The sequence below is a fragment of the Gopherus flavomarginatus genome, chromosome 2 (genome assembly GCF_025201925.1).
Source record: "Gopherus flavomarginatus isolate rGopFla2 chromosome 2, rGopFla2.mat.asm, whole genome shotgun sequence".
Taxonomy (NCBI): Eukaryota; Metazoa; Chordata; order Testudines; family Testudinidae; genus Gopherus; species Gopherus flavomarginatus.
In genome coordinates, this window is record NC_066618.1 from 69,666,313 (window position 1) to 69,680,696 (window position 14,384).

Below are 14,384 nucleotides of genomic sequence, written 5' to 3' on the forward strand. Positions count from 1 at the left end.
TAGGAAATATTCAAATAGATCATTACATATGTGGTAATGACATTCTCTTGCCAGATCTACAGTATTTAATATTTGTTCAGCGAGGGAAACTGTTTAAAAAGGACTCTCTTATTAGAGACTATAACTTATACTTTGTGTGGGGGGAAAACAGATCAAAGATATAGCATTTATAAAACTGCTGGTTAAAAAGATAAAAGTGAGATAACAAACATCAATGTTTCACTATAAATCACTAGGTTTACAACATTAAAATTTCCAGTAAAAGCAAGGTTTTATATATACCTGAACTCTAATGGCCTATTCTGAAAATATTTATGTCAGGAAAAGCATGGCATTTGCATGCCAAAGGCAATTTTAGTGCCATTGTTTAGAATTCCCTTCCCAAATTAACTTTTTCTAAGTCCATGTGTCAAAACCTAAAATTCTATGCCTATTTCTGTTTTTTACCCTATTGATATGTTCTTTGATATTCATAGATTAAAAATGGAGGAAGCTCTGAGTTGTCAAAGGGAAGAAGTTGGACACTTCTAATGAAATGCCACAGCACAAAATAATCACATTAGCAGGCAAGAACAGAATTTATAGTATGTCCTTAACCACAGATTCACCTCAATGCTTATGCATGCAAAGCTATTGATTTCAAAGGGGCTAACTGCCTAACCAACTAGAATGATAAACATAGACGGACAGGAAATTAGGCAATACAGTATAATATACTGCAAAAGAAATGGGTCAAAATGATCTCTGACTATATCTGATTTTTAGAAGTACCACAGTACTCTTACTTCCATTCCAAAATTAAATCATTGAAATCAGTGCTCAACTCCCACCAATTTCAAGAGCAAGGTATTATTCCCCAATGGGAGCTCCTCAAAAGGAATGCCCAGAATCCTGCAGGATTGAGCCCACAGAACAATATCTCCCCATTTACATTTATTCTTCCAGTAGTAAGGAATCATATTTAGGAAGAACTAGACAAACAGCATTAAATTATGATACATTAGGCATTTATAGTAACTGAAAGCAATACTCAATATACAGTACTCATGTTACTCAGATTTTTCATAGTGTCTTTCCTGAATGCAAAAAACCCCCTTTGAACATGAGCTGACTTTCACCACTGTTTTCTTCAACATGTGCAGGCTACACCTTTTCAAGCAAGCCCACATAACACCTCAAAAACACAACAAACATCACGGCGGGCTACTAATGTCTCTTTGCTGGACATACACCTTAAGTCTCAGAGCTCTCAAGGGATTTTGTGTGGAAAAAAATTGGATTTCAACATCTGCTACCATAAGAAAATTTTTTATCTCTGGCTGCCATATGAAAACATTGTAATCAATGAACAGTTACTGAACCATGTTACCTGAATGATTATTACCCAAATCAACATTTTTTTGAAACAATTAAATTGAAAATTGTGCTTTCATAATTATTTGAATCAGATTATCGTATTACAAGTTAAATAAAAATCTCAAGATGATTAAATCGGAAAAGTACTGTGTAGAGTGCAAATATATTCAGAGATTTCTTTTGCGTTTTTTCTGACCTATTTTGGGTCTGTTTTGTTTAAATTTTAGCAAACAGTGTGGTTAACCTTGCAAAAAGAACACAAATAGGCATATATCGCATGTTCAAAATGTTTCTTATATTTGCATAGTGTTTTCTAAAGCTCTGCTTTTAGATCAAATTTTATTATTGGGTAGTCTACATAAAGTTTATTAGCCAGTCCAAACAATATGAAAAGTTAACAGTTTTGGACTGTGAAATGATATGCCTTTTTCAGTTACAATTCAAAGAAATACTGGAAAGTTGCTATGACAGAGTTCCTCAATTCTAAACCATTTAGAACCTCAGTATAAATGCACTGAATATATATATTTTTAAAAATGTACATTCTGAATCTAATATTCACTGTTTAGATAATACATTGATGGATGCTAGGAAAAAAATCTAAAATAAATAGAAGATATTGAAGTAAAACCTCAAAAATAAGAAAAAAATACACCCCTCTCTATCTCCCTCCCAAATTTCTATGATCATTTAGTCTTACAAGCCAGATAGACCCATTTCTTCCAGGAGGCTTATGGACAGTTTAAAAAAAATCAACAAACATCACTATTAAGAAATGAATATCACTCCTATAAGCAACAGCAATGGAGTTTTACCACCCTAATCTCTCCCCTGCTCCCTTACTTTCTTGCCTTGGTTTATATTGTAAACTCTGCTGAACTGGGATTCAATCTTCATCTATTTTGTAAACTGGCAGGCCCACGTATGGTCCGATATTTCCAGAGTCCCTAATACAATACAATAGATATTTAGTTTTTACTTTAACCCTGTCTAAATATAGACTTTCTTAGTTTCTCCTTTAATAGGCACTTTGTTCTCAAGTGCTCTATTCAGCAAAAATATATCTGCAGTCTCCTAGGCCATGCAAGCCCCACAGCCTTATGGATACCTGCTACTCAACAACCTAATCTCATGAGGAGAAAAATAAGCTTCTTGCCAAGGGCCCGCCACTAAAGAACTGTCCTTGCCTTTTTGTGGAACTGCTTGGAGAAAGAGAGGTCATGTAAAGGAGATCTCACCACCTGTACTGAGAGTCCCTATCTCACACAGTAAAGTTATTTCAGCTTATGTACGGCATCAAGAGCTGAGAGAGGAGAACAAGTTCTGACCTTTGGCCATTTAACCCCCACCCCACACACACATACTGAATAAATATGTAACTTGCGAGTAAGATGGGAGAAGGGAAGAGCGTTCCTGCCCAGTCCAGTCCACTGGAGAGTGATGGTTAAATGGTATCCTGCCCCTTCTCTAAAGAGAAGAATGGAAACCAATATCCTTGGTGATGCTTGAGCAAAGGAGCTCCTTACCAACACTACCAATCACTTTTTGTTTAGAGATGAGGGAGGATTTCAGTCTCAATAAGTCTTTCTCCATTGCATAGTTGTCAAGCTTCATAATAAAACTATAAGCGTAGAAGCGGTATGGCTTGATAACACATTTTAATGGAGCTATGTGTAATAGGATGACTAACAGTCAATCAACTAGGGAAGACCCACCTTTCAAAGCATGCTCAGTGCATCTTCAGATATTATTGCCATGACCCAGTATTTTGCCATATGTGGCAGTCCAGCTAAATAGAGCCTGTGACTCTGTCACTGGAAGGGAATGGTCTTGAGAGATTGCTTTATATCCAAATTAACCTTATGCAGTCTGAAACAGGTGGGAAGTAACCCCTGAGAAAAAGATGCAACCTCCACAGTGTAAGGGGAAGAAGTTTAGGGCTACTATCTCTGGTATATTTTGTAGAAGTCTCTATTTTAAACTAATGCTAATAAAAATAATGCTGACTTTTTTTGTATCTACTGTTATTTCCTCTTGCCATCTGAGCATTTTTTAAAGCAAATACTGGAAGGGCCATCCTTCCTAAATAGTTTGGAATATATAGATTTAAGCAAAAATACATGTAAATGTGAAAAGATAACAAAAATAAATAAATAAATCACATGGGCCGGTATACGAGAATTGCACCATAATTCTGCTCATAATGCCGAAGAAGCTAGAGAGATGAACAAAATGGACATTTCTCTTTAACACACAGTTTTGACATGTAAATAGAGACATCTGAAGAAGCACACAGGTTTGAAGCTGCTGTAACATTCTATCATAATTAGAAACATTTCAAGAGCCCTGTAATTTCCAATCAAAATTACAGTTATTTCCGATATACCAGCCATGATTCATGACAAAATTTTACATTCCATGGGAAATTATAGTGGCCTGATGTATGACATACTGAGTACAGTGCTAACATAAACAATTCAATTTAATGTTTAAATGGCACTTGGTGTTTAGAATCCCACAATAAAAGAAACATATTATTGTAGAAATTATCACTTTGACAGTGATTTGAAGGGTAGGCAGGCATGTGGCCTATAAAGCTATTTTTTTTTAAATTTACAGTCCACAGCTTGAGTTTAATCATTTTGATATCCTTGAAGTAATTCTTTACAGCATATAACTTAAAAAAGAACATCCATGCTTTACAATGAAACGGAACAAGTCCAAAAGTCAAAGTTCAAAAATTCTAAAAGGAAAAAAAAAATGCACACTACAACACCGAGGGGCCACATAAACATTCATAAACTGATCACATTTCATCACTAGCTTAATGGGCACTGAAAGACGGAAACTTTCTCTTAGAAGCAATTTTGGGGAGTTAAGAGAATAATCAATAATTTAGCAGACTTAAATAAATTGGTAACTAGTGGCTTATATTTCTTCTGTCAATGTTTTTTCCAGTGTTGGTGTTAATACTGTCATCTTTCCCATTTTAGTCTGACTGCCCTGTACTCTATTTGAGACTTGGTCACATTCTCACTTGAGCACACTGATAAGCTTTCTTAAAACATGTTACTTAGGATCACCATGCAGCAAGTCTGTGACAATCATACTGACAAGAGTATCTTGTTCGCTGGTCTTCCTTCCCTTGCATAAAATTAACATAGTTCCCTGCACTAAACTTGATGTTTTGTTCAATTTTTAAGAATTTTTTATAAAATACGTAATAGCAGAGGGTTAAAATTGAATGCACATCTTTTTTTGTCTAAATTCTGTGTTTCATCAAGGCCAGATATGTTGCCCTCATTTCTTTAAAATTTGTACATAACATTTCATAAAATTCAACTTTTGGTTTGGAATTGTGGACTTCTGAAATTCTAGGGCGGCCATATGTCCCATTTTGGTTGGGATAGTCTCTTTTTTTAAGCCTTGCCCCGGCCATCCTGACTTTTCTGTCAAAGTGGACATTTGTCCCATTTGCTCTTGCCAGTTTGATCAGTTGGCAAGAGCAAATGGAACAAATGCCCACTTTTGTCAAAAAAGTGGGGTGTGGAAGAACATGAAGGGGGGTGGGGGTGAGTGGAGATGCCATCCCTGTGCAGGGGGCAGGCAGGGCTCAGGGAAGCAGCGATGCCAGCCCTGCATGGGGAAGGGAGGCAAGGCTCAGGTCAGTTGCATGGGTCAGCCCTGCGCAGAGAGAGGGGCTCAGGCAAGCAGCTAGGGCCAGCCACATTGGGTGCCCGATTTTCTCTCTGGGAAATATGGTCGCACTATTGTTTTGCTATTTTTGCTTAAACAACTGTATCTACACTCATACAGCTCCATTGTGTCCCTATTTCCTCAAAGTTCACTTCTGACACTTCTCAAGCTGCACTAACCATCCCCACAAAATCAAAACCTTGAACTCTCTAGTTATAACACCTGTTACTGCCAAAACTATAGTCACCTGATCAACACTGCAGCAGTACAGAGCATAGAACCACTATGAATTTAGGAAGTTGACAGTTTTGGCCCTCCATGATCTAACCTTGGGCAGACAACAAACCTATCTTGCTGTTGGGGGCAACGTCTTTGGTAGCTGCTTTTTTTTCCAATTCTGGCAAACAAAAGGTATCCTTTAGTTGCCTTAGGACTCAGCAATAAATTTAAGTAGCTGTAATACTACATGTTGCTAACCCAACAAATAATTGAATTCATATAGAAAAGCACTCACAAAGACCACAAAAATCATATATAGAATTTAAGTTGTTAACTGGTGAGTCCCTACCTGGCTTTTGGTTGCTGCAACCTTTGCAAATAGTGCTTGAGACACTTTAGCTCTCTTCATTTCCTGCTGAATTTCATCATAAATGGAAGCATTAATGTTCATGGTATTATTTTCTGGTTTTCCATTCCTCTCCGTTGCAACAGTAGCTGTTTTTACCTAGAAAATATTTTATGAGATTATCATTTTTCGTTATGAATGAGTGACTTTTTTTCTCAAGTAGTCTCTCTCTCCCCCTTGGATGCTTTTACTCAGTCCTACTCATATTTCCTTTCATGATTCTCTTTCTTTTCAACCTTTCAGTATTTTAATATTATGTATTATCCACAGTTCAGGAAAATGGGTGTTAAGAAAATCCTGTATACTGTCACAGGTGAATGTACCTGAAATAGTCAGTCAGCTGACCACTACAAATTACAATGTCATCAAACAAGTTAGTTGGAAACAGCCTCCCAGAGATTTTCAAATCCTGAAATGAGTCTCCTCTCCCTCAACAAGTAAAGTAAAAATTGTAACTGCAGTGTAAAAGGATCACCAATGAAATCAAACTGCAGACAGATTTATTTTGATTGGTGACCAGTACAGTCAGTTGCATCATACAAGTCCAATACAGTTGTCACTTTAGATTTAATCTTTTTATGTTTTTTATCTGTTTATTTTTGTATCTTCTATGAAAAATCAGTTTACAACACTGCACATTGAAATTCTCCACTCATCCATGAAATGGGGATAGGGAGAGCCTTCTCTAACTACCATAATGGGTAATTAGTTGTACTTTACTTGTGTACCTAAGCTGTTTTTCACAACACTCCATACCCCATCAAGGATACGGCACAGTGTGCACCATCCCTCTGCAGAACAGGTGATGGGTTGGGGGATGACACTTCTAACCTGCAGAGGTTCGGAGAAATGCGGGGAAAATCTGGCCTTGCTACCTCAGGACAGCATAGTTCCTTTAGGAGCTATGATGGTAATGCTTTTCTCCCAGTTGGTTATGGGGTCAGGAGCGTTCAACTGCAGGCAAGGCGGACCTTTAGACCCCACAAAAATCCCACTGAGGGTCCACGTAGCCACAAGGGATCTGCTCAGATGAATCAACTTGCAGGGTCAGGACCAGAGTCAACATTATCTTGGGCCTTAAATTCCCCAAGGATGTGAAGGGAGATGATGATGGCATGATGAATAACTATACCTCTAACCCCACTTCGCATGAGCTCTTAACTGGATGAGTCAAAGGACTGGGATAAAAGGGGGAATGCAAGTTAGCTAACCCCTTTGCCCTCTGAACAAAAAAAGGACCAATTTTGTGGGTAATCCATACTGCACACCCTCCAGAATAGTCTGAGAATGTTCAAATATGGTCCATAAATTAAGAGTGCATATCAGCTCCACTGTGGATGTGCCTATGAGGCTTCTCAGCAGCAGTGCAATATGTGCACATTATCTGCAACTAGAGAGGCCACTGCTAAACACTGAGTCTCCACAACAGAAGAGCATGCATGTGGTTGCATTTGCCTTCTAGTGTGAGGCATGAGTGTCTCCTAGTATGAATAGCGTCTGATATTAATATGGATGCACACCTGAAAAAAGAAAATATGCTAAAAATGCAACCACTCCCCATTCCCCACCTCCCCTTTACAATATATTGTGCACATTTTTGTAATTAGAATTTAACTTGCATCTACAAGGTGACGGACTGAGACGTTAAGTGGGACACCAAGCTTGTGCTGACCTCGTGTACAGTGATGATTTTCACCTATTGACTTTAAAGCAACTGCTGATCAGGTTGTGCTAATAACTGCTAAGAAACACCTGAGATGTCTGGCAAAGGACAGCGTAAGCAATAGCGTGAACGTTTATGCCTCACACTGCATCATGAGAGAACTCATGCCTTTTTGTCCGTGGAAGACATTCCCACTGAACTTGGACTGGGCAGAAAGAGCACAGGTATGTTCTGAGTAGCATGCAGTAAAGTTATGTGCACACTGTGGCCTCTCTAACCTTTATAATTTTGAAATGTACTGAAAGGCTATCTACACCTGTGATCACGTTAAATGCATTATTGTAAGCAGCTCTTACAACTCATGCAAAAATCAGACTGAACTATGAGACCAGAAAGCTAAAAGTGGATGGCTTTGTAGTCTAAGCATCTACACTGAAATACTGGGATTTCCTGGGACCATCAGTTCAAATCTTGTCAGGGTTGTCTTCATACTTCTGAGGCATGCAAAAATTCATGGGAGCAGTAGTGGGTTAAAATAAAGATGTCCTGCCTACTCTGCATGGACATTAAACCTTCCATGGCATGTTTTGTATGAAGACCAGTTTGTCCCTGTGGCCTAGGTCACAATTTCCGCTGTTCTGCAGTGTGCTGGCTGGCTGCTACCCTCCACCTCTAAAGATGGCTACATAGTGCATTGGTGTTTTAGGATACTATCACAGACACTACCCAATCAGCGGAGTGTACTGCCACAAAAGAACCCCCAGCAAAACCTGAGGGAAATATAGGATGTAGATGAATACATGAATTAAAGGTTAATACTACAGTGATAGGAGCTATTGAAAACCCTAATGCTAACAGATAGACTGTGCCTATCTTTATGTTGGTGCAGCACAATACTGACTATGGGCCTGAACCAAAGCCCACTCAAGTCAGCGGAAAGACTTCCATTAACTTCAGTGGACTTTATTCTCTATTATTCAGCGCTTGATCCATTGACAGACAACTAAAATACTATATTAGCCCAAATTAATGTCAGGAGAAAGCAAACATGACACTTCTGGGTATAAAATGATCCATCTTTGGGGCTGGAGAGAAATTTTATCCCCCAACACCCTCACCCCTCCAAACTTGCACAATTTGTCAAGTGCAAAAAATGTTCCCCTGCCTCCCTAACAACTTCTCTTGAAACATCAGGTGTAGATTGTAGCTGGACCATTGGTCTGCTCTGGTCTGATGAATACTAAGTAACACTGTCAATTAACCTTTTGGAGGATATTCATATAGAAAAATTATTTCATAATGTATATAGCAACCTTCTAGTCTAATCTTAAAGTATGACATTCTATAAATCTATTCAGAAGAGAAAGGTTTCATTAGATTCAGCTCTTTTTTGAGATAAGCTTTTGTGCTGGAGTTGGACCTGAACTCAAGGCACAACAACTTTCATTCTGGGGGGGGAACTGTGATGTGTTAGGGAAGGGGAAGAGTTTGGAATAAGCCTTTATAAACTATCCATAACTTCCACTTTTTTTTTTTTAAAAGATCAAGATCAATTTAATGTCACTAAATATCAGCTAATCATTTTTAAATGGTAACCAAATTATGCTTACACTTGATGAGGGTGAAAAATATTTTACTGCAATGTTTAATATCATAAGACTAGCCTCCTCCTCCCCCCACATTAGTCATTTCAAAAATATTTGGAAAAAAAACATCATCCTTCCCAGTTAGTCTGTCCAGATACATATCTCATCACATGTGATTGATTACAGTCATGAGAAGTTCTGGAATCATTCACTTTTCCTAAACAAAGCACAAGGTGGTGATGGAGTAACCAATCTGAACAGGTTTTCACAAATATGGAATCCCCTCCACCCCCAGGAAAAAAATCAAAATACAAACCTTTTATAACACATTCACATAAGTACTGTTTTAGCTTAGGGGGAAAAAAACTTCTTTAATCCTGGTTTAGCTTTTAATATTACATCGTACATTAAAATTCATGAAGTAGTTCATTCCAGGGAAAACAAACTACTTTTCAGGTCTGCTCTGGAAATAGCACAGGAGGTATAATAAATGCAGTTGCTTTCAGAACTGCTTTTATCAGGATAAGGTTTACTACATCATTATTATAGTGGCGCCTGGAAGCAGAGTTATAGTTCAGTGTCAGTGTTTCCATTAATTCTCCTCCATGGTGGTTTTCAAAAGGGTAGAAGGTTTCATTCAATATTTTGTCTATTTTGATTTTAATAAAAATGAAACTTGGCACAAAGATTATCAATGTAAATCAGATAGATCATTTTTTATTTAAAGATGGGCCAAAAAGTGTAAGTTTCACCGATCGTTAAATGTGGCCTGATTTTTTCTGGCATGCTTAGCGCCCAGAGGACGCACTGAAGTTAATGGAAATGGAAGGTATCCTGTGCCTCCTGAAATGCAGGTCCACCTTTTTCTAACAATTAGGAAAACTGTATCCTGTTCAGCCTTTCAAGTTTAAAGAGTGGGCAAGGTAATATCTTTTATTGGACCAACTTCTGCTCGTGGAAGAGACAAGCTTTCGAGCCTCACAGAGCTCTTCTTCAGGTCTGGAGAAGGAAACCAGAGTGTTCAAGGTAAATACGAGGTGGGACAGATTGTTAAGTGTAAAGCAATAGATGGCTAGTAGGCAGCAGACTGGGTCACAAGTTGCTGTAACAGGCCATAAACCCAGTGTCCCTGTTAAGTCCATGGTTTCTAGCATGCAGTAGAGTTGTGAATTTAAGTTCTTAGGCTGGTCTTTTGAAGGTGTCCTGCAGGTTTTCTTTTGAGGACAAGGACTGTGAGAGGTCAGATATTGAGTGACCGCTTTGTGAAAGGTGTTCCTTAAGCGGTCAGAGTGTTTTAGTCTTTTTTGTGTGTGTGTGTGAGAGTTCATTAAAGAGCACAGTGATTGTCTGGTTTCACCCCATAGTTGTTATTGGGGCATTTGATGCAAGCTTCAGACATTAAATTCTCAACTCTGTTGACACTAATCACCATGGATTTAACAGAGATACTGGTTTTATGGCCCATTGCAGCAACTTGTAACACACCCTGCTGCCTACTAATTCTCTACTGTTTACCAGGGCGGAGGTGTTAACTGCTCACTTTTTAAAATTGTCTCCTACAACATGTGAACCCCTTATGCTTAATGCTTAATCTATCCCACCGTGTATTTAGCTTGAACACAGTTTTCCTTCTCCAGATGCGAAGAGCTCTGTGAACCTGGAAAGCGTGCCTCTCTCAACAAAATAAGTTGTTCCAATAATAATAATTTAAAAAAAAATTACCTCACCACCTATGAGTTTCTCTTTTCCTGAGACCAAAACAGCTACAACAATACTACAAAGAATGGCATTTGATTTTTGGTGCTCAAGCTGAGATAGCTTTTGGCCTGATTTTCACAACTATGAAGGAATCGTAACTTCAGCTGAAATCCATAGGAGCTGGGAGTACTCATCATGTCTGGGAAAAAAAAATTAAATACAAAGGTTTCTCAAGCTAAAGCACCCAAAACATTGAGTCACATAAAATCTGTGGGCACTTGTGAAAATGCTGGCCTTGAAGACTATGCTTTGTGCTTGATCTACATATGCTCAGTTTCACATATGCTGATGGGAGGGCAGCGTCTGGCCAACAAGGATCCCATCTGATTGACTGGAAGTATTTTGGGGTTTCTGGGCTCCCTGCAGCAACAGAGATTATTCTGTTTTGAGAGGGAAGCACTCACTCCCTAATGACTGCAGGGTGGCTCAAACAAACATTCTTCAAAGGAAAACCTGCAGTTCAGAACAGCCAGGCATATAGACACACGACAGTCAGCTGGGGTAGAAACATATAGGGACTCTGGCCTGAAATTATCATGCTCCCATTTTCTCAGCTCTGGTTTGGAAGCCAGCCTGTGAGAAGTAGCAAAAAGGTCCTGAATCCTAGAGATCATTCTTTTAGGGGCACTAGGGAACAGGAATGAGGTAGCCACTCAAGAAGCCTCCAGTCCAAGGAAGGAACATGCCCCTACATACCATGACACCGATCAGGATGGGGAGTTCCTCCCTAGTTGATCAGCAGTGAATGAAATATATCCACTGAAAATAATTAATAATGGGTGTGTCTGTTGCTACCCCTCCATTTCCAGGCAACTTATTTCTTATTAGATACTTATCCCTTAGGCTTGGGTTAGAATTGCTCAACTCCCCCTCTACACACACACACTTTTGAGAGGGTGCATGGTTGTTTCTTCCACTGCCACTTTACAGTGCTGCAACTTTCTCACTTGGGTGTGAAACAACACCTCCCTGAGTGCTGCAAGTTTCAGTGCTGTAACATGGCAGTATAGACAGTGCTCCCCTCATGGAGGTGGTTTTTTGTTTTTTTTTAAATAGTGCTGGGAGAGCTCTATCCCAGAGCTGTGCCACACAGCCATGTTAAAAAGCTGCCGCAGTAGTGCTTTAATGTTGCTAGTGAAGACATGCTCTTAGGACCAGGGAATGTGTGATGGACAGGTCTGAAAATGAGTAGTAAAGCATGGGAACTTATTTGAGGAACATTTTGTTTTTTGTGAATCAATATGATGCTGTGGACAGGCCACTGGACCGGGACTCAGGAGACCTAGGTTCTATTCCCTGCTCTGCCAGAGCTCTCTTCTGTGAACTTCAGCAGGTCATCTCCCTTGGACAAAGACCCTCTTATTGTGTGTATGTACAGCACTTTGTCCAATGGGATCGCACTCTCAGTGACACCCAGTAAGCCCCATGTTGTGGGAGAAAATTAATTAATATCACCACCTGCGTGAGCATAAACTTCCACCCCAGGATGTGGCAAGTTGATCAACTCTCCATTGCAAGCTCTTAAATGTGCTTTGTCTCCTTTGGTTCAGTCAGGCTACATGGCAGATACCATCTGTAGCTTTTGACCCAACTTAAGCCCCAGGTAATCTTCAAGAGTCTGAAGTTGACTATTGGGGATAGGGAAGTTATTTACTGGAGGAGGAAGAGCAGGGGTAAAGGGAAGAAGAGCTCATTACAGCTTTTCAGGGAAGAGGTGGAAACAATCCAGATACATTAGCTTGGTAGTAACTAGTGAGTATTCTGTATGAGTGAGAAACTCAGCACAGCTCTTCCTAACTCAGGGATCAGGGTTTGCACTTGGTGAGCTGCTGTGTTACCATTAGAACACCCGGGTCCTGATTGGATTTTGCATGCAATTTTGTGGATGATTCACACACGCAGTGAGCCTGGCCACTAATGGTTAAGTCTGCTCTACTGTCTGGCTGCCAGTTGGCAACACAAGAGATCCTTTTCAGATGTTTATTTTCACATCCGTCCCAAACAGATAAACTTTCAATTGCAAAATAAACCTTCCTGGGTGGCATATTAGCTCCCCATTTCATGGTTTCATATCTTAATTGTTTCAAATCTTACTGGTCTTAAAATTTAGTATCAAAATATGTTTGCTGTTGTGTAAGTATGTTGTCAGGCTAAATGGTCCGTTTTGTCTTTAAACAATAATCCAAGATGTTCATTGCTGAATTAACAAAATATTAACTTTGTAATTATATAGTGAACTTCGTTTTGCTAGACTATAACTTATAAAATATGTAATAGGTAGGATATTATTAATTTCATTGGGCTTTATTCAGTGACAAATAAAAACAGCACAAAAATTCTTCTGATGATAAATACTGAGGTCACCGTTATGATCCATCTAATAGCGGAGGCATAATTCCGGCATTTATACTACTATGAATTATTTCCCCTACAATTTATAGGATTTTTACTATTTTCCAGTGTAACTAATGAACAGGAAAAAAATACTACTGATTATTTAGGACTTTTTTCATTTTTGAAGTTAGGATACAGGACATCCCCATATGGCTATGTATACTTACAGATGAGCAAACTGAGGCAGAGAATGAAAGTTACCCAAGAGGGAGTTAGTAGCACCCAGAATCAGAACTCAGACATTTCTGTCTTGATCACTAGACCACGTCTCTCTCTCAGGTAAAATTGTAGCATATTTTATAGTACAGCAAATTAAAATACTGCATTTAGGAAACAGTCTTTTGATCAGTTTTACAAGACAAATATTAATCTGGGGGAGCAGCCTTCCCCCTCCCCACTTTCTTTTTTTAAACTGCTTGATACTTCTACTTTGAACTGGCTGTTTTAAAATGACTTTTTCAATGGGAATTAATGTAACATGTTAGTATACTCAGTAACTTACTCAGCATAGATTGATAATGAATATGGTTGTAAGAATAACTTGGTGATTAATAGTACATGTTGTCCTCACAGAATTATATATAAGCTTTTTGAAAGATAAAAACAAATGCAAAAAAAAACTTCTTTAGAATGCATTAGGTTGCTTATGAGAGTTTAAATCAGAAGGCAAATTCAGAGTTAAGGCTGACCCTTTCTTTGACTTAACATTCTGCCCGTCAGTATTGCAGTTAACCTGATTTCTTAGATCACCAAATGGTCCAAGACCACTGGAGACAGAGTGGCATGACCTTGGTATAAGGGGATAAGTTAAAAATGTAGAGCCTGCCTTAACTCTGAATTACTTGGCTTCTGGCAGGCAGGCAGAGATATTAAACCAAACTCAGATGTTATTTTAACAGTTATCTGTATTTAACTATTCTTCCACTAAAACATTACTACGTAAATAGTGACCCTCATCCTTTATCTTTAATGGTATCTATAGGGACCTTCACAGACTAAACTTAATTAATGACAACAAAAATAGACCATTAGCACAGTCTGTTCCGTTCTGGTACAGAAATTTCCCTCTCTCATGCAGTGCATTACAGCAGCTCAGAAGCTACCTCTGCTCCATCCTTTTCTACAAATAATTTGTTATTAATCAGGATTTTTAGTATTCATTAGCTAAAGTTTTTACAAAAATAGTCTTCATTAAGTGAACCATATTCAAAATGTGTACAGCACATAGCAATCAGTGTGTGTATGACCCTGATTGGTATTATAACCCTTCAATAGTCATCTACGCAAACAGAATTCCCAGGACTCA

At 38.7% G+C, this 14,384-nt stretch overlaps 1 protein-coding gene across 6 annotated transcripts in view; it reads right to left on the bottom strand.

Annotated features, from left to right (window-relative positions):
* Positions 1-14,384, bottom strand: part of SATB1 (SATB homeobox 1) — a 115,449-nt gene that overhangs the window by 25,360 nt on the left and 75,705 nt on the right. For all 6 annotated transcript variants that reach the window (XM_050938381.1, XM_050938380.1, XM_050938382.1 and 3 more), the window contains exon 9: positions 5,621-5,776. In XM_050938381.1, the coding sequence (XP_050794338.1) occupies positions 5,621-5,776 (156 nt within the window). The remainder of the gene's footprint in view (positions 1-5,620; positions 5,777-14,384) is intronic.